The sequence below is a fragment of the Salmo salar genome, chromosome 11 (assembly GCF_965601325.2).
Source record: "Salmo salar chromosome 11, fSalSal1, whole genome shotgun sequence".
Lineage (NCBI taxonomy): Eukaryota > Metazoa > Chordata > Actinopteri > Salmoniformes > Salmonidae > Salmo > Salmo salar.
This window is the reverse complement of record NC_138301.1, coordinates 90,523,446-90,542,877: the sequence shown is the minus strand read 5'-3', so window position 1 is coordinate 90,542,877 and position 19,432 is coordinate 90,523,446. Positions and strand designations below refer to the sequence as shown.

Genomic DNA, 19,432 nt, shown 5'->3' with positions numbered 1-19,432 from the left:
GTCCGATTTCAAAAAGGCTTTACAGCAAAAGCAAAACATTAGATTATGTCAGGGGAGTACCCTGCCAAAAAAAATCACACTGCCATTTTCAAAGCAACTAGATGCATCACAAATACCCAAAACACAAAACACTAAATGCAGCACTAACCTTTGACAATCTTCATCAGATGACACTCCTAGGACATAATGTTACACAATACATGCATTTTTTGTTCGATAAAGTTCATATTTATATATAAAAACAGCATTTTTACATTGGCGCGTGACGTTCAGAAAATATTTTCCCTTAAATGCTTCCGGTGAATCAGCGCTACAATTTACAAAATTACTATTCGAAAACATTGTTAAAATGTAATATTGTCATTCAAAGAATTATAGGTTAACATCTCGTGAATGCAACCGCATTGCCAGATTTAAAAATAACTTTACTGGGAAATCACACTTTACAATAAACGACGTGGTATGCTCAGAAAAATAGGCTAGGCGATACATGTTAGCGCCATCTTGGAACCATCTAAAATCCAAAATACTATCGTAAATATTCCCTTACCTTTGATTATCTTCATCAGAAGGCACTTCCAGGAATCCCAGGTCCACAACAAATGTAGTTTTGTTTGAAAAAGTTAATAATTTATGTCCCAATAGTTCCTTCTTGTTAGCACGTTCCGAAGGCTACTCATAATGTACTGAAGCGTGCGGGACTTGTCGTCACGAATGTGCAAAAAATATATATTTACGTTCATTCAAACATGTCAAACGTTGTATAACATAAATCTTTAGGATCTTTTTCAACCAGAGCTTCAATAATATTCAAGGCGGACGATTGCATTGTCTTACTAAACGTTTCGAAAGGGGAGGGTAGCCATGGGCGTCATAGTAGTAAATGGCCCTCCCCCTGTGACCAACTTCCCAAGCCTCTCTTTGGGTCAGTTTCTACCATAGAAGACTCAAACCACTTTGTAAAAACTGTCGACATCTAGTGGAAGCCTTAGGAAGTGCTAAATGATTAATAAGTCCCTGTGTGTTTCAATGGCAAAGGTTTGAAGGGATTCCACACATCAGATTTCCATTTCCTGTTAGGATTTGTCTCAGGGTTTTGACTGCCATATGAGTTCTGTTATACTCACAGACACCATTCAAACAGTTTTAGAAACTTTAGAGTGTTTTCTATCCAAATCTACTAATTATATGCATATTCTAGTTACTGGGCAGGAGTAGTAACCAGATTAAATCAGGTACGTTTTTTATCCGGCCGTGCAAATACTGCCCCCTATCCCCAACAGGTTAACCATCAGCAAATGGACATTGTACAATTTCTCGTAATTTACGATAGATAAATGGCTGTTTCTTTTTTCCTTACACCGTAGGTTTATGTACTTTGACATGAAGCGGTCAAATTAGCGCTGTATTATCGATTTCGACCTTTAATACCAGAAAATGGGCCTTAACTCAAAAAGCATTGAGGCCTCGACGCCATCTTGTTTCCATTTGGCCAAACCTGTGCTCACCGAGTTTCGTCTTCAAAGTCTTTTCCGTTTACGAGAAACGGCCATGTCCGTTTGGTAATGTTTTGTCCATTTGGAATAAGCAGCCACTCGCCATCTGGTTCAGCAGAAAAATGACAAAAAATGTAACATTTTATAACGTGGAAACCAAATGTCCGAGAGACTTTATTTGATAACTTCCTGGAAGACCGGGTCCTGGGGCACGACCTGAGGCCGTCGGCCTATTTTAATAACACTTGCGAACGTCTAGTAAGGGACCGTACATTTGCAATATAGAGATCCTCATCAACCATACAGGAAATGCCACTCGAGTCCCTTATGTAGGTGAGTACTAGGCCTAGGCCAATAAAGAGTAATATGAATTTGTGCTTCAGTAAGGTTTGCTTCTTAGCATTCATTGCCATTGTTTTCAACTGTACTGCAGAAATAGAATGTACACTGAGTATACCAAACATTAGGAAGACCTTCATAATATTGAGTTGAACTCCCCCCTATTGCCATCAGAACAGCATCAATTAGTCGGGGCATGGACTCTACAAGGTGTTGAAAGCGGTCCACAGGGATGCTGGACAATGTTGACTCCAATGCTTCCTACAGTTGTATCAAGTTGGCTGGATGTCTATCCTCTCTGGGCTAGCGTCCCACCTACTCAACAGCCAGTGTAATCCCGTGGCGTGATATTCAAATACCTTAGAAATGCTATTACTTCAATTTCTCAAACATATGACTATTTTACACCATTATAAAGACAAGACTCTCGTTAATCTAACCACACTGTACCCAGCCAGAAATAATCAGACACCCATTTTTCAAGCTAGCATATAATGTCACATAAACCCAAACCACAGCTAAATGCAGCACTAACCTTTGATGATCTTCATCAGATGACACCCCTAGGACATTATGTTATACAATACATGCATGTTTTGTTCAATCAAGTTCATATTTATATCAAAAACCAGCTTTTTACATTAGCATGTGACTAGCATGTGACTAGCATTCCCACCGAACACTGCCGGTGAATTTACTAAATTACTCACGATAAACGTTCACAAAAAACATAACAATTATTTTAAGAATTATAGATACAGAACTCCTCTATGCACTCGCTATGTCCGATTTTAAAATCGCTTTTCGGTGAAAGCACATTTTGCAATATTCTCAGTAGATAGCCCGGCATCACAGGGCTAGCTATTTAGACACCCAGCAAGTTTAGCACTCACCAAAGTCAGATTTACTATAAGAAAAATGTTATTACCTTTGCTGTTCTTCGTCAGAATGCACTCCCAGGACTTCTACTTCAATAACAAATGTTGGTTTGGTCCCAAATAATCCTTTGTTATATCCAAATAGCGGCGTTTTGTTCGTGCGTTCAAGACACTATCCGAATGGTAAAGAAGGGTGACGAGCACGGCGCATTTCATGACAAAAAAATTCTAAATATTCCATTACCGTACTTCGAAGCATGTCAACCGCTGTTTAAAATCAATTTTTATGCCATTTTTCGCGTAAAAAAGCGATAATATTCCGACCGGGAGTGGTGGTTTTCGATCAAAGAGAGGGAAAATAAAAAACATCTCGTGCCCTCGTGCACGAGCCCCAGTCTAATGGTCCTCTGACAGGCCACTATCCAAACGCGCTAATGTGTTTCAGCCTGGGGCTGCCTCGATATCATTCAGCTTTTTCCCGGGTTCTGAGAGCCTATGGGAGCCGTAGGAAGTGTCACGTTACAGCAAAGATCCTCAGTCTTCAATAAAAAGAGCCAAGATGAACAACAACTTGTCAGACAGGCCACTTCCTGTTCAGAATCTTCTCAGGTTTTTGCCTGCCATATGAGTTCTGTTATACTCACAGACACCATTCAAACAGTTTTAGAAACTTTAGGGTGTTTTCTATCCAAAGCCAACAATTATATGCATATTCTAGTTACTGAGCAGGAGTAGTAACCAGATTAAATCGGGTACGTTTTTTATCCGGCCGTGTAAATACTGCCCCCTATCCCCAACAGGCTATTATTGGCTGGTGACTGGTCAATCAATCAATTAATCAAATGTATTTATGAAGCACTTCTTACATCAGCTGATGTCACAAAGTTCTGTACAGAAACCCAGCCTAAAACCCCAAACGGCAAACAATGCAGGTGTAGAATCACGGTGGCTAGGGAAAACTCCCTAGAAAGGCCAGAACCTAGGAAGAAATCTAGAGAGGAACCAGGCTATGAGGGGTGGCCAGTCCTCTTCTGGCTGTGCCGGGTGGAGATTATAACAGAACATGGCCAAGATGTTCAAATGTTCATAGATGACCAGCAGGGTCAAATAAAAATAATCACAGTGGTTGTGGAGGGTGCAACAGGTCAGCACCTCAGGCGTAAATGTCAGTTGGCTTTTCATAGCCAATCATTCAGTGTATCTCTACTGCTCCTGCTGTCTCTAGAGAGTTGAAAACAGCAGGTCTGGGACAAGGTAGCACGTCCGGTGAACACGTCCGGTAAGGGTTCCATAGCCGCAGGCAGAGCAGTTGAAACTGGAGCAGCAGCACGACCAGGTGGACTGGGGACAGCAAGGAGTCATCAGGCCAGGTAGTCCTGAGGCATGGTCCTAGGGCTCAGGTCCTCCGAGAGAGAGAGAGAAAGAAAGAAAGAAAGCGAGAGAGAGAGAGAGAGAGAGAGAGAGAGAGAGAGAGAGAGAGAGAGAGAGAGAGAGAAAAGAGAGAGAGAATTAGAGAGAGCATACTTCAATTCACACAGGACACTAGATAAGACAGGAGAAATACTCCTGCTATAAAAAACTGACCCTAGCCCCCCGACACAAACTATTGCAGCATAAATACTGGACAGGTGGTGGACCATTCAAATCAAATTGTATTAGTCATATGCGCTGAATACAACAGTTGTAGACCTTACAGTGAAATGCTTACTTACGAGCTCATAACTAACAATGCAGTTTAAAAAAAGTAAAAAAAATACGGATAAGAATTACAAATAAAAGTAACATGTAATTAAAGAGCAGCAGTAAAATAACAATAGCGAGAGTATATACGGGGGTACCGGTACAGAGTCAATGTGCCGGGGCACCGGTTAGTTGAGGTAATATGTACATGTAGGTAGAGTTATTAAAGTGACTATGCATAGATGATAACAACAGAGTGTAGCAGCGGTGTAAAAGAGGTGGGGTGGTGTGTGTGTGTGTGGGGGGGGGGGGGGCAATGCAAATAGTCTGAGTAGCCATTTGATTAGGTGTTCAGTAGTCTTATGACTTGGGGGTAGAAGCTGTTTGGAAGCCTCTTGGACATAGACTTGGTGCTCCGGTACCGCTTGCCGTGCGGTAGCAGAGAGAACAGTCTATGACTAGGTCGGCTGTAGTCTTTGACCATTTTTAGGGCCTTCCTTTGACACCACCTGGTATAGAGGTCCTGGATGGCAGGACGCTTGGCCCCAGTGATGTACTGGGTCGTTCGCACTACCCTCTGTAGTGCCTTGCGGTCAGAGGCCGAGCAGTTGCCATACCAGGCAGTAATGCCTTTTGAGGATCTGAGGACCCATGCCAAATCTTTTCAGTCTCCTGAGGGGGAGTAGGTTTTGTCGTCCCCTCTTCACGACTGTCTTGGTGTGCTTGGACCATGTTAGTTTGTTGGTGATGTGGACACCAAGGAACTTGAAGCTCTCAACCTGCTCCACTGCAGCCCCATCAATGAGAATGGGAGAGTGCTCGGTCCTCTTTTTACTGTAGTCCACAATCATCTCCTTTGTCTTGATCACGTTGAGGGAGAGGTTGTTGTCCTAGCACCACACGGCCAGGTCTCTGACCTCCTCCTTATAGGCTGTCTCGTCATTTTCGGTGATCAGGCCTACCACTGTTGTGTCATCAGCAAACTTATTTATGGTGTTGGAGTCATCCCTGGTCGTGCAGTCATGAGTGAACAGGGAGTACAGGAGGGGACTGAGGGGCCCCTCTGTTGAGGATAGAAATTTGGTAAAACGGATTTAAGTTTCCCTGCATTAAAGTCCCTGGCTAATAGGAGCGCCGCCTCTGGGTGAGCGTTTTTTTGTTTGCCTATTCAATGCTGTCTTCGTGCCAGCCTCTGACTGTGGTGGTATGTAAACAGCTAGGAAGAATACAGTTGAAAAGTCTCTAGGTAGGTAGTGTGGTCTACAGTTTGTCATGAGACTTCCTTAGATATCGTTCACCAGCTGTTATTTACAAAAATACATAGTCCACCACCCCTTGTCTTACCAGACGCTGCTGTTCTATCCTGCCGGTGCAGCGTATAACCAGCCAGCTGTATGTTGATAGTGTCGTCGTTCAGCCACGTCTCCGTGAAGCATAAGATATTACAGTTTTGAATGTCTCGTTTGTAGTTTAATCTTCCGCGTAGGTCATCTATTTTGTTGTCCAAAGATTGCACGTTTGCTAGCAGAATGGAAGAAAGTAGGGGTTTATTCGATCGCCTTCAAATTCGCCCTCCGGACCCTTTTTCTCCACTTCCTCTTCACGCAAATCACAGGGATCTGGGTCTGTTCCCGAGAAAGAAGTATATCATTCGCGTCGGCCTCATTAGACTCATTAAAGGAAAAAAGGATCCTACCAGTCCATGGAGAGTAATCGCAGTCCTGATGGGTTTTGATCGTGAAAAACCCAGTTTCCCCATGTGTATCAAGAATGTAAGATGGCGCCGGAGAAGAAGGCAGACGTTTTACGTGCCCCCAACCGATTGTGTTTTCTTTGTTCATTTATTTGCCTTGTTTGTAACTTATTTTTGAACTTATTTTGTACATAATGTTGCCGCTACCGTCTCTTATGACCGAAAATAACTTCTGGACATCAGGACTACAATTACTCTCCATGGACTGGTAGGATCCTTTTTTCCTTTAACGAGTCCGATGAGGTTCTTGACAGTTCTTGACACAAACCTGTAACGCCCTGGCCATAGAGAGGGGTTTTTGTTCTTTATTTTGGTTAGGCCAGGGTGTTACATTGGGTGGGCGTTCTATGTGCATTTTTCTATGTTGGTTTGTTTCATTGATTTTGGCCGCGGGGCTTCCAATCAGGCACAGCTGTAGAGTGTTGTTGCTGATTGGGAGTCACACATAAGTGCCTGTTTTTCCGTTGGGGTTTTGTGGGTAATTGTTTCTGTTGAGCGTTTTGCACCTGACAGGACTGTTTGGCTGTCAGTTTTCTTGTTTTGTTTTGTGTAGTGTTCTTTAGTAAATTAAAATCATGATGAACACTAACTCCGCTGCGCCTTGGTCTACTCTCTCTCCCGACAGCCGTTACAAAACCGCTGCGCTTTGCACCTACTACCATACCCCATTCAAACGCACTTACTTTTTTTGTCTTGCCCTTCCACCTTCAAAATGGCACACATATACAATCCATGTCTCAATTATCTCAATGCTTAAAAATCATTCTTTAACCTGTCTCCTCCCCTTCATCTACACTGATTGAAGTTGATTTAACAAGTGGCATTAATAAGGGATCATAGCTTTCACCTGGATTCACCTGGACAGACTATGTCATGGGAAGAGCAGGTGTTCTTAATGTTTTATATACTCAGTGCAATTCACGGTCCCGTCGATGTGAATGGGGCGTGCTCTGTCTGGTGTCTCCTGAAGTCCACAATCAGCTCCTAGCTTAATGATGAGCTTGGAAGGTACTATGGTGTTGAAGGCTGAGCTGTAGTCAATGAACAGCATTCTTACATATGTATTCCTCTTGTCCAAATGGGATAGAGCAGTCTTCAGTGCAATGGCGATTGCATCATCTGTGGATCTATTGGTGTGGTATGCAAATTGAAGTGGGCCTAGGGTGTCAGGTAAGGTGGAGATGATATGATCCTTAACTAGACCCTCAAAGCACTTCATGATGACAGAAGTGAGTGCTCCCTGGTGATTGTCATTTAGTTCAGGTGCCTTTGCTTTCTTGGGTCCAGGAACAATGGTGTATTCTAGATCCGTTTAACAAAAGGACACAATCACACCATGAGTAGTTAATCATTAAACATACACCACACCTTTCTTCTTCCCGGAGAATTATTTATTCCTGTCTGCGCAATGTACTGAGTACCCAGCTGGCTGTATGGATGGGAACAGTATATCTGGAGAGCGCCATGAGTCCGTAAAACAGAGTATGTTACAGTCACTGATGTCTCTTTGGAAGGATAAGTCAGTTATCCCGTGAAAGCATTTGTGCCGAACCCACTAAGGTGTTTTGGATGCTAAGCTTATGGTCATGTTGCAGCAGTGTGTAGGAAGGAGATTCCGAGATGTGAGAAGTGTGCATGAGGGCATGGGAAAATGGAATGTCTAGTATTGGTGGAAAAAAACAGTGTGTCAATTGTGTGGGTACTCATGTTGCTGGGGATCAGAAGTTCCCGGTTTGAGAGAGACCGGTTGCCAGGGTCAGTGTAGAACAGAAGGTGTCGTATGCTGAGGCAATGAAGAGAGTAGAGGATGATGGGTCAAGGGTGAGTAGTAGTCCTAGGCCAATACAGAGTGATACAAATGTGTGCTTCAGTAATGTTGGCTTCTTAGCATTCATTGTCATGGTTATCAACTGTACCGCAGCAATGGAACGTAAATCGCAGAGAATAGATGTGGTGGTGGCAGCTGCAGAGAAGTACTTGGGTGTAGGAAGTTTTACTGCAGAGTTACAAGGCCTGTTAAACAAAAGTGTCCCGTCCTCCCAGGCTGTCGGCTTGGTGTAGGATCGGTTAGGGTCAAGGTAGTGGAATGGGGTGTTTTTTTAAAATTGTATTTTATTTGTAATTATTTATTTTTTTTTAAATAGTGCTATTATAGGTGTAGGATTAGTTGGTAGTGCAATTTCTTCATTTTCATTTCACAAAGTGTAACGTGATCAATAGGTGGCGGCAGGCACAAACAAATGTGCGAACGCCTTGATACCGAAGAAGAAGAAATAGCCTCCTCCGCGCTCCCAACCCAACCGCACCCCTGTTCCCATGGATAAAGTAGTAACGTTACCAACACGCCGATAACCCATGGACCTTACTATAACTTCTTGAATAACTTATTAATTTCTCGATAGCATCTACTAAAGAACAGTAGTCATAGTGTCTTCGCATTTTCAGGATACCATTTGTCATAGCTTTTCAAGAATCCTTTCGACTTGTAACTGTACATGGTAGGTTATTAGAATGTTTTGCCGACATCAGGTGTCGAGAACCACGATAGCAAGGGGGTCAGCATTGGATCTGGAAATACGACGACGGGGGCATTTCAACACTCTTACGGACACGGCACAGGTGAGTGGAGAGCTAACGTTTCGGTCCACAAAGCGATCCTCCCGGCCTGTGTTAATGCGTTATACCATATTTTCGGCTGTTGATGCGGTGTATTTGAGTTCTCTATGATAAATTGGATCACCATAATCAGGCTATTTTAAATAAGTAATGTGCTCTGCTCATAACAACTATAATGTAAAGAGGCAACTCGCATTTGAAACAATAACAAAGGGCACCGCCGACCCCCTGTTTTGGTAAAAAACGAAGGGATGAGCCTGGAGAAATGTTAGTCTTAAATTCATAGACAGAGCTATTGATGAAAGGACTGACCATCCATATATCAAAGTTATAGTTCTAATGGGCTATGTCCGTTGAACTAAGCTCATGAGTCATTTAGAAGTTATATTCTTCAAGAGTAAATGAGTATATAATTTAGAAGTCCCGCAAAAATGTATGTAGCAAAAGCAGATTGCCCCTTTAACAATATTGCTTAGATTTTTTTTTTCCCCCCAGAGAAAAAAATGATTGTGACTTTTGGTGATTGATACAATGACATCACATACTGGAAATGACAAAAATCCTAAATGGTTCTCAGAACTTGTGAAATGACTCATACCTGAGTAATCTAGTTGGAAGGTACATATTGCTTCCTGGCCTTGAAATGATATTGTTTGTCTTGAGTAACAGTAACTCTTTAAGTCACTAATAAGAGGTGATACGATGCTTGAAATAATATATATGGGAAATGCAACACTTTTATTCCGACGTGATGTCATTTTCCCCCCCAAGCTCTTTGCCCTCTAATCTTTATACTTGGCACAGACAGATTTCTTATCAGACTCATTTAACACTTTTATCAGCTGCATAAAAACATGGAATGTTTTTTCAAACTCACAGAATCAACTGATCACATTATAAAGTCACCAACCAAGACTAGACCAAGGGGCATCTTCAGGTGAATTGAAGAATAGATGGAGGGGAGAAGGAGACATAGAGAGATGGGAGATGAAGAGCTGAAATCCCAACACACAAACACTCACACACCTGACCTAACGCCAGGGAGTGGGAGGAGAGCAGACCAGACCGTGACTCATATCATTGCTCAAGTGCCGGAAGTCCAGACAGCAACATGTCACAGTTAATGATTGATCCATAACTTCTGTTACCTCTTTAACTATGCAGGGTCAGTCTCAAACAATGACTGTTCTGTCTGAGAGCAGCTTGGGGTTTTCCTTGGGTACTGCTCAGTGGGTTGTAGCTTGCAGTATGTGATGCTGCCATTGGGGAAACCACCAAGTGTCCTCCTGTGTAGTAAGCCTAATTTTGACCTAATCATGACCGTCCATGTGTGATGTCCACAAGTTGGTTGCTGGCTCAATTATTTTTTTGGTCACGGCTTAAGACATGGGTCTTGGTTAAAAACATTGGTTGGGTTCAAATGTCGCTTAATACTACATCAGTTTTAAGCTAGCTAATTAGCACAGGTAGTCCACTCTCTTCCATCTGCTTTCCATAAACAAATGCTGTAACATGGAAATATGGCTGTTGGAACCCTAACCCTATTAAGGTGTGTATCAATTTAACCTTTCGTTTTAAATGTTTTTATTATTTCTTGCTGATATTAAAGATATGGTCCAAAACCGTACCACACGTGATGCGTGTTCATGTTCAGACCGAACGTTGCGGCTCTTAACAAAACTCCCCCGTACAGAAGACGCCTTTGTCCTGTGACTCTTATGCGTAATGGAATGGAACTGAGTCATGATCAAGGACTAAAATAATCCATGTCCAGTCGTCCTGTGCAGTTGACTGACCTTAGACCAGTAGGCCAGAGTGAGCTAGCTTTACCACCCATTAACATCTCTACATAGTGCTGCAGTGGAGAGAGCCTTGATGATACTGTGGCAGGTTCCAATATCAGATTGGACAGCATTTCATTGTGGTTTTACTGACCAGTAACCCACTAGGCAGTCCAAATCCTTTTCTACATTATTGGCTCCAACTCTCCCCCTCTGGAGTTGAATGGATTTGACAATGCTGTCACATTGCATTGTCAATGCCTGAGGTCTGTAACCATGTGCTCTATGAACCACGAATAGAAAGGCCATTGGATGTAGTACAAAACAGTCCAGGAGAGGGCACCGTTGCCTAAAATGTACTCAGGCATATTACAGTACAGTACATGAAAATAGTTTAATAATACTTTGTCTGAGCCACGATAAAATCTGCATGCTGACAATAGGTCAGAGCTGCAGACGGCGTTAAGATCTGTGTTTATATGACATATGACTATGGCCTGTATGTTACATCTTGTCAGGTAAAGCACATCCAGGTATTAAGTTAGTCTCTCCAGAGGTGGGACTAGTCTGGGATTTGAAATAACAAGGCATACTAATCCATGTAAAATCCCTGCCTCCACTCCCTGTTGACTGGACGTTCTCTCGTCTCTCTGGCTGGCTGTAGTTTTAATAACTCAAACTAGACAGGACTGTATATTCTGAACTGGTGGAGTCATTCACAAAGTAGATGGTGGAGCTCTTTTTGAAGGATCGAGGAACATGAACGTCTTTGAAAATAACCAGGTGAGTGTACAGAACAGTGTTGGTACAGAGACGGCACCAGACCTTTTTACTAAGGGTGGTCGTTGCGTAGGGATGCTTGTAATATATGGTGTACATGTGTGAATATAATAAGAAAATCTTTCTCAGGAGCGCCCATGATCACATATTTAGGATCATGTATTTATGTATGTACAAGATGGCTAGTGAAGAATCTAATTAATGTATTGGAAGGAATATGGAGTCTAGTTAGAATTTGGGCTGTGTAGACACCTGTTAGAATGTAAATTGGGCCTGGATAGGAATTCTTATGTTTCTGTACAGATATGGTAATCAGGGACCCTTGTCAGGTGTGCTACATCCTGGTAGGTAACTGGTAGATGTTTGAGGGAAGAGACATCAGACATAACACAGTTCATTTGGACATGCTTGGACACATTTTTTTTTTTTTACCTTTTTGGCTCCCGAGTGGCGCAGCGGTCTAATTCACTGCATTCTCAGTGCTAGAGGCGTCACTACAGACACCCTGGTTCGAATCCAGGCTGTATCACAACTGGCTGTGAGTGGGAGTCCCATAGGGCGCGCACAATTGGCCCAGTGTCGTCCGGGTTTGGCCGGTGTAGGCTGTCATTGTAAATAAGAATTTGTTCTTAACTGACTTGCCTAGTTAAATAAAAATTACTGTCACATGGGGATTGGTTGTTCAGAGTTAAGTACACTGAACTAAAGGGTAATGGGGCTCCCAAGTGGCGCAGCAGTCTAAGGCACTGCATCTAAGTGCTAGAGGCATCACTACAGACCCTGGTTCGATCCCGGGCTGTATCACAACCAGACGTTATTGGGAGTCCCATAGGGCGGTGCACAAATGGCCCAGCGTCGTGCTGGTTAGGGTTTGGCCTAGGTATGTCGTCATTGTAAAATAAGAATTTGTTCATAACTAACTTGTTTAGTTAAATAAATAATTTAAAACAAATAAATAAAAGGGATCTATCCATGCTTAAAGAAACATAACATATCATTGAGGGTAATGGTCAAAATACTATAATTAAATGACGTAGCAGCAGCACAAAGCATGATCATTAATCTCTTCCAATCCTCCAATCTTAACCTGGTTTGAATGTGTATAGCGATATAGAGTTAAACCAATGTTGCAACAAAACCTAAAACAATATAGCATCAGTCACATGGCTAGATAATGTCACCACATTTTGCCCCACATCGTATTGTCTTTGCAGTCTGATCTGATTAATTTATCCTGCCAAGTACCAATGCCAGTGCGCGCACACACCACACACACACAGCCCAAACCCTGATACTTTAGCTGGGTTGTTCCATGTCATTTCAGTAAGCCATGACACCCCCCATCTCAGATTATTCTGAAATGGTTTCGGTGGTTAAAAATGTATAAGATTAGCATTCCTGCAACATTATTTTGTTGAAATATAATTCAACTAATTGATTGCACCCAAATTGGCCATTTATTTATTTATAGGATTCGTATAATATTCAGTAAATATAATACACTGAACGAAAATATAGATGCAAGATGCAACAATTTCAGAGATTTTACTGAGTTACAGTTCATTATAAGGAAATCAGTCAATTGAAATAAATTTAGTCCCTAATCTATTTAGAATTGTGTGCAGATCCTTGTGACATGGGGCCGTGCATTATCATGCTGAAACATGAGATAATGGCGGTGGATGAATGGCACGACAGTGGGCCTCAGGATCTCGTCACGGTATCTCTGTGCATTCAAATTGCCATCGATAAAATGCAATTGTGTTCATTGTCTGTAGCTTATGCCTGCCCATACCATAACCCCACCTCCACCATGACGCACTCTGTTCACAACGTTGACATCAGCAAACCGCTCGCCCACACGACGCCATACACACTGTCTGTCTGCCATCTGCCCGGTACAGTTGAAACCGGGATTCATCTGTGAAGAGCACACTTTTCCAGCGTGCCAGTGGCCATCGATGTTGAGCATTTTCCCACTGAAGTCGGTTACGACGCTGAACTGCAGTCTGCTAGACCCTGGTGAGGATGAAGAGCACGCAGATGAGCTTCCCTGGGATGTTTCTGACAGTGTGTGCAGAAATTCTTTGGCTGTGCAAACCCACAGTTTCATCAGCTGTCCGGGTGGCTGGACTCACACGATCCCGCAGGTGAAGAAGACGGATGTGGAGGTCATGGGTTGGTGTGGTTACACTTGGTCTGCTGTGGTGAGGCCAGTTGGATGTACTGCTAAATTCCTTAATTTCTCTGTAACAGCTCTGGTGGACATTCCTGCAGTCAGTATGCCAATTTGCACACTCCTTAAAAAAAAAAAAAGACATCTGTGGCATTGTGACAAAACGACACATTTTAGAGTTCCCTTTCATTGTCCTTGGCACAAGGTGCACCTGTGTGATGATCATGCTTTTTAATCAGCTTCTTGATATGCCACACCTGTTAGGTGGATGGATTATCTTGGCAGAATGTTTTAATCTTTTGCAATGACTTTTTCAAGCTAAACATGCATGCCGCCTATAGTGAGTGCCAACCACTGGCCGCGCATTTTGCAAGATTGATTGCTTATTAGAGCAATTTAAAAGTAAATGTTACAGCCTGCACTTCTATGCCAGAGTGGAATATTTTGTTTATCAATAGATGATTGTGATCCATTTCCTGCCTTGGTATAGGCTGTGAAATTAAATAGGCTATGATGTTGTGCTTCTATCACACAGCAACACCATGCTGTAGCCTAGTATTGTTGTCAAATATTTAAAATAGTCTCCCGGTCTATTTCATTTTGAGCATGCTTAAATAAGGGCTGGATGAATGGTAATATTTGTTGTCGGCCTAGGCTATAGTAGCGGAAGTACTGTAAGTCATGTCAGAAAAGGAGAGAGGTCCTGCAATTTCATTGATTTATATAATGAAAGAAACATGTAAGGTCTATACGCCCAGTTATGCGATCTCCTTACCAACGGCGAATGTACTCAGCTTTTTAAAAAGAAAATGAGGCCCCAGGATTGTGTCTCCTATTTCTGTAGCGTGAGGCAGCTAGATGAACAAGTACACCCCATGGACAGGAAGCTAGTCTATAAAAGGGCCTTACCTCGATCTATCCCCTTAATGTGGAGTGCAAGCAGTGACGCACCGGGTCCCATTTTTACAGTCTATGGTATAACTTGGCCAGGGATTGAACTCCCAAACATCCAATCTCAGGGCAGGTACTCAAATCACAAGGCCACTGAGTGGTAGTGTAGGATAAAATTCCTATGTGTGTGTGGGCGTGCCTCTTTCGGACATCTGACACTGAAGTGCTTGTTTTGGACATGGATGGTATTTATTATCTGAGTGGACAGGTTAAAAGACTGTGAGGAGAGCTCAGAGACTACATCATGACCGAACAGACAGCGTTCTTCTTGACTTGAGTCATTTGTGTCAATCTGCAGTTTAAACTACAACAAAGCAGCCACCCTGCCACTGTTTTGGTAAACCGCTGAGGAAAGGGGCACATGAGGCATTTCTGAGTCATATTCTTCAAGAAACAATGGGTAGGTACGAGGTTTATGTACACTGATTGTACCAAACATTAATATTTTATTCCATAGGGATGCTGACCCGTGTTGACTCCAATGCTTCACACAGTTGTGTCAAGTTGGCTGAATGGCCTTTGGGTAGTGGACCATTGATGATATACACAGCAAACTGTTGAGCATGAAAAACCCAGCAGCATTGGAGTTCTTGACACACTCAAACCGGTGCGCTTGGCACCTACTACCATAGCCCGGTCAAAGGCACTTAAATATTTTGTCTTGCCCATTCACACTCTGAATGGAACACACACACAATCCATGTCTCAAGGCTTAAAAATCCTTCTTTAACTGTCTCCTCCCCTGCATATACACTGACTGAAGGGGATTTAACAGGTGACATCAATAAGGGATCATAGCTTTCACCTGGATTCACCTGGTCAGTCTGTCATGGAAAGAGTAGGTGTTTCTAATGTTTTGTACACTCAGTGTATAATTAAATGAAAAGTCCAAAAATGTATGTATAATCACAGATCAGTCTGTTTGACCCAAGATGATATTTTGACCGGGTCTTTCAGAGTGGACATTCCTGCAGTCAGCATGCCAATTGCATGCTCCCTCAACTTGAGACATCTGTGGCATTATGTTGTATGCACATTTTTAAATTGGCCTTTTATTGTCCCCAGCACAAGATGCACCTGTGTAATGATCATGCTGTTTAATCAGCTTCTTGATATGCCACACCTGTCAGGTGGATGGATTATCTTGGTAAAAGAGAAATGCTCACTAACAGGGATGTAAATTAATAGCACAAAACTTAAGAGAAATAAGCTTTTTGTGCGTTTGGAAAATTTCTGGGATCTTTTATTTCAGCTCATGTAACATGGGACCAACACTTTACGTGTTGTGTTTATATTGTTGTTCAGTGTAATATTAATTATTATTATTATTATTATTATTTGGTGGATGCTTATTTGTCCTATTTCACACATGTACAAGTGTGGTATTATACACGTGTGAATTGGAAATGTGTTTTTTGCATCCAACCCCCCCCCCCCGGAAATACCCTAAGAGAGTGGGGGTCATGGCTAATAAATATAGTACCAAACCTCCTAGCTAGTTGGACCAAACCTTTTCCTGACAACAAATTCTGCAAAATGGCACTGATGCAGCAAACTGGGACAAGATCACTCCTATGACTTAAATGACATTGGATACCCAAGACATTATTCACACGATTTACCTAATAGCAGGAATGGCATCATCTAGTGGTCAGAACCTGGTAATGTCAGGATGTCTGATGGGGCATAAAATCTAATAACTTCAGACAAATTTCTCTGAACAGTTGGAGAAAAAAAAAAATCACCAAATTCACTGAGAATATAATACATAATTTGAAGAAACTATACTCGGAGCGCAGCTCCATACTAGTTGTCATACACAGAGAACTGATACTGTATACTTGTTGTTGGGGTGGGATTGGCGGGGGTGTGGGGGGTCCGTGGAAGGCTTTTTATTTTTATTTTTGGGGATTCCTCATGTCTTATTGATTGTAAGGAAAAAGTTTGGACCAAATTGGATGTTAGGTACTATATTTATTGAATATTATATGAATCCTATACATTTTAAATGGCCAATTTGGGCGCAATCAATTATCTTAACATCTCAAGAGATCAGATTATATTCCAACAAAATGTTGCAGGAATGCTCATTTTATCTGTTTCTAACTACAGACACGATTTCAGAACAAACTGAGATGGTGGGTGTCAATCCTCTTTCTTGTGCTGTTTGAAGTGGAAAGCCCCAGCTGCTTGATTGTCTAGGGTTTCTGGTAAACAGGACAGAATATATCCTTACTGCCCTCATCCTCCTGTCTAGGCCTGGTCCAAGACCTCTGACTTCTGTTGAGCCGGGTAGTGTTGGGAGCTGTTGTTAGATATGGCATTGTTGAATGCGGAGGAAGGGTCACCTAGCTGTACACAAGCCAATAGTAACTGATTAGTAAAGTAGAGCCACTCTTATCCTTTCTGTTATCTTTCTCTCCTTATTGTTCTTGCTCTGCTCTCTCACTCTCAACCACTCAGGACGGTGAGGTGCAGCGTCAGATAGACCGCGAGGTGCGGATGCGTGAGGGGGCCAGTAAGCTGCTAGCTGCGTGCTCCCAGAGAGACCAGGCCCTGGAGGCCTCCAAGAGTCTGCTCACCTGCAACACCCGCATCCTGGCCCTGCTCAGCCAGCTGCAGAGGATGAGGGAGGCCCAGGTCCTGCAGAGAGTAGGCCACAGGTAGGAGAGAGAGGGGGTGGGTGGGTGGGGGCAGTTTGTTGTCATAACAATTTAGTAAATAAATAAAACCACTCTGTTCTCCGCTGCAGGTCCTGTATTGGTGGGTCACTGGATGAAAGGCTGCCCTGCATGGGTAATGTGGCCATCTCAGGTGAGTGTACACATGCGCACACAGACACCATTGTAAGATGGCGCCGATAGATGGCAGCTTTGCTTCAAGTCCTTAGGAAACTGCATTTTTTTTTTTATGTATTATTTCTTACATTGTTAGCCCAGAAAACCTTAAGTGTTATTACATTCAGCCGGGAAGAACTATTAGATATCAACTTACAAGTACAACCAACACTACGACCAGGAATACGACTTTCCCGAAGCGTATCCTTTGTCTGCACCTCCCAGGGCATTTGATCTGATTCCAGAGGCCGACCCAAAACAACGCCGTCGGAGGAGAGGGTGCCGGAGCGGTCTTCTAGTGGGGCTTCGGATGCGCGTACACCACCCACTGCTTCCGAGTATATTACTCGCTAATGTCCAGTCCCTAGTTAACAAAGTCGACGGAATTAGGGCAAGAGTTGTTTTCCAAAGAGATATCCGGGATTGTAACATACTCTGTTTCACTGAGACATGGCTAGCTGGGGACATGCTGTCGGAGTCCGTACAGCCAATGGGATTTTCAGTGCATCGCGCCAACAGGAACAAACATCTCTCTGGTAAGAAGTGTGGGTGTGTATGTTTCATGATTAACGACTCATGGTGTAATTGTAACAACATACAAGAACTCACGTCCTTTTGTTCACCTGACCTAGAATTCCTCACAATCAAATGCTGACCGTATTATCTCCCAAGAGAACTCTTCTCGGTTATTGTCACAGCCTTGTATATCCCCCCGCAAGCAGATACCAATACGGCCATCAAGGAACTTCACTGGACTTTATGCAAAGTCCAGTGAGGCTGCATTTATTGTAGCTGGGGATTTTAACCTCTATGGGACCGGCGGGACGAATTCGTCCCACCTACGTAACAGCCACTGCCATCCTGTGGCGCGATTTTCAAAATCTTCAAAATCATATTACTTCAATTTCTCAAACATATGACTATTTTACAGCCATTTAAAGATAAGACTCTCGTTAATCTAACCACACTGTCCGATTTCAAAAAGGCTTTACAACGAAAGCAAAACATTAGATTATGTCAGCAGAGTACCAAGCCAGAAATAATCAGACACCCATTTTTCAAGCCAGCATATAATGTCACCAAAACCCAGAAGACAGCTAAATGCAGCACTCACCTTTGATGATCTTCATCAGATGACAACCCTAGGACATTATGTTATACAATACATGCATGTTTTGTTCAATCAAGTTCATATTTATATCAAAAACCAGCTTTTTACATTAGCATGTGACGTTCAGAACTAGCATACCCCCCGCAAACTTACGGGGAATTCGCTAACATTTTACTAAATTACTCACGATAAACGTTCACAAAAAGCATAACAATTATTTTAAGAATTATAGATACAGACCTCCTCTATGCACTCGATATGTCCGATTTTAAAATAGCTTTTTGGTGAAAGCACATTTTGCAATATTCTAAGTACATAGCCCAGGCATCACGGGCTCGCTATTTAGACACCCGGCAAGTTTAGCACTCACCATAATCATATTTACTATTATAAAAATGTCATTACCTTTTGTTGTCTTCGTCAGAATGCACACCCAGGACGTCTACTTCAATAACAAATGTTGGTTTGGTCCAAAATAATCCATCGTTATATCCGAATAGCGGCGTTTTGTTCGTGCGTTCCAGACACTATCCGAAATAGTAAAGAAGTGTCGCGCGCTTGGCGCAATTCCTGACAATAAAATTCAAAGTATTCAATTGCCGTACGTCGAAGCATGTCAACCGCTGTTTAAAATCAATTTTTACGTCATTTTTCTCGTAGAAAAGCGACAAAATTCCGACAGGGAATCTCCTTTTCGGCAAACAGAGGAAAAAATCCCAAAGGCGGGGGCGGTCGGGGTCACGCGCATAAGCTAGTGTCTCTTGATGGGCCACTTGAGAAAGGCGATAATGTGTTTCAGCCTGGGGCTGGAATGACGACATTCTCTTTTTTCCCGGGCTCTGAGAGCCTATGGACGACGTGGGAAGTGTCACGTTAGAGCAGAGATCCTTAGTAAATGATAGAGATGGCAAAGAAGTTCCAGAAATGGTCAGACAGGCCACTTCCTGTAAAGGAATCTCTCAGGTTTTGACCTGCCATTTGAGTTCTGTTATACTCACAGACACCATTCAAACAGTTTTAGAAAATTTAGGGTG

At 42.6% G+C, this 19,432-nt stretch overlaps 1 protein-coding gene across 1 annotated transcript in view; it reads left to right on the top strand.

Moving 5' to 3' along the window:
- Positions 1-8,429: 8,429 nt before the first annotated feature.
- LOC106563136 (rhotekin) overlaps positions 8,430-19,432 on the top strand; it is a 43,248-nt gene continuing 32,245 nt past the window's right edge. Inside the window, exons 1-3 of the mRNA XM_014128387.3 lie at positions 8,430-8,765; positions 16,914-17,113; positions 17,203-17,264. Of these exons, the coding sequence (XP_013983862.1) occupies positions 8,658-8,765; positions 16,914-17,113; positions 17,203-17,264 (370 nt within the window). The 5' untranslated portion in view covers positions 8,430-8,657. The remainder of the gene's footprint in view (positions 8,766-16,913; positions 17,114-17,202; positions 17,265-19,432) is intronic.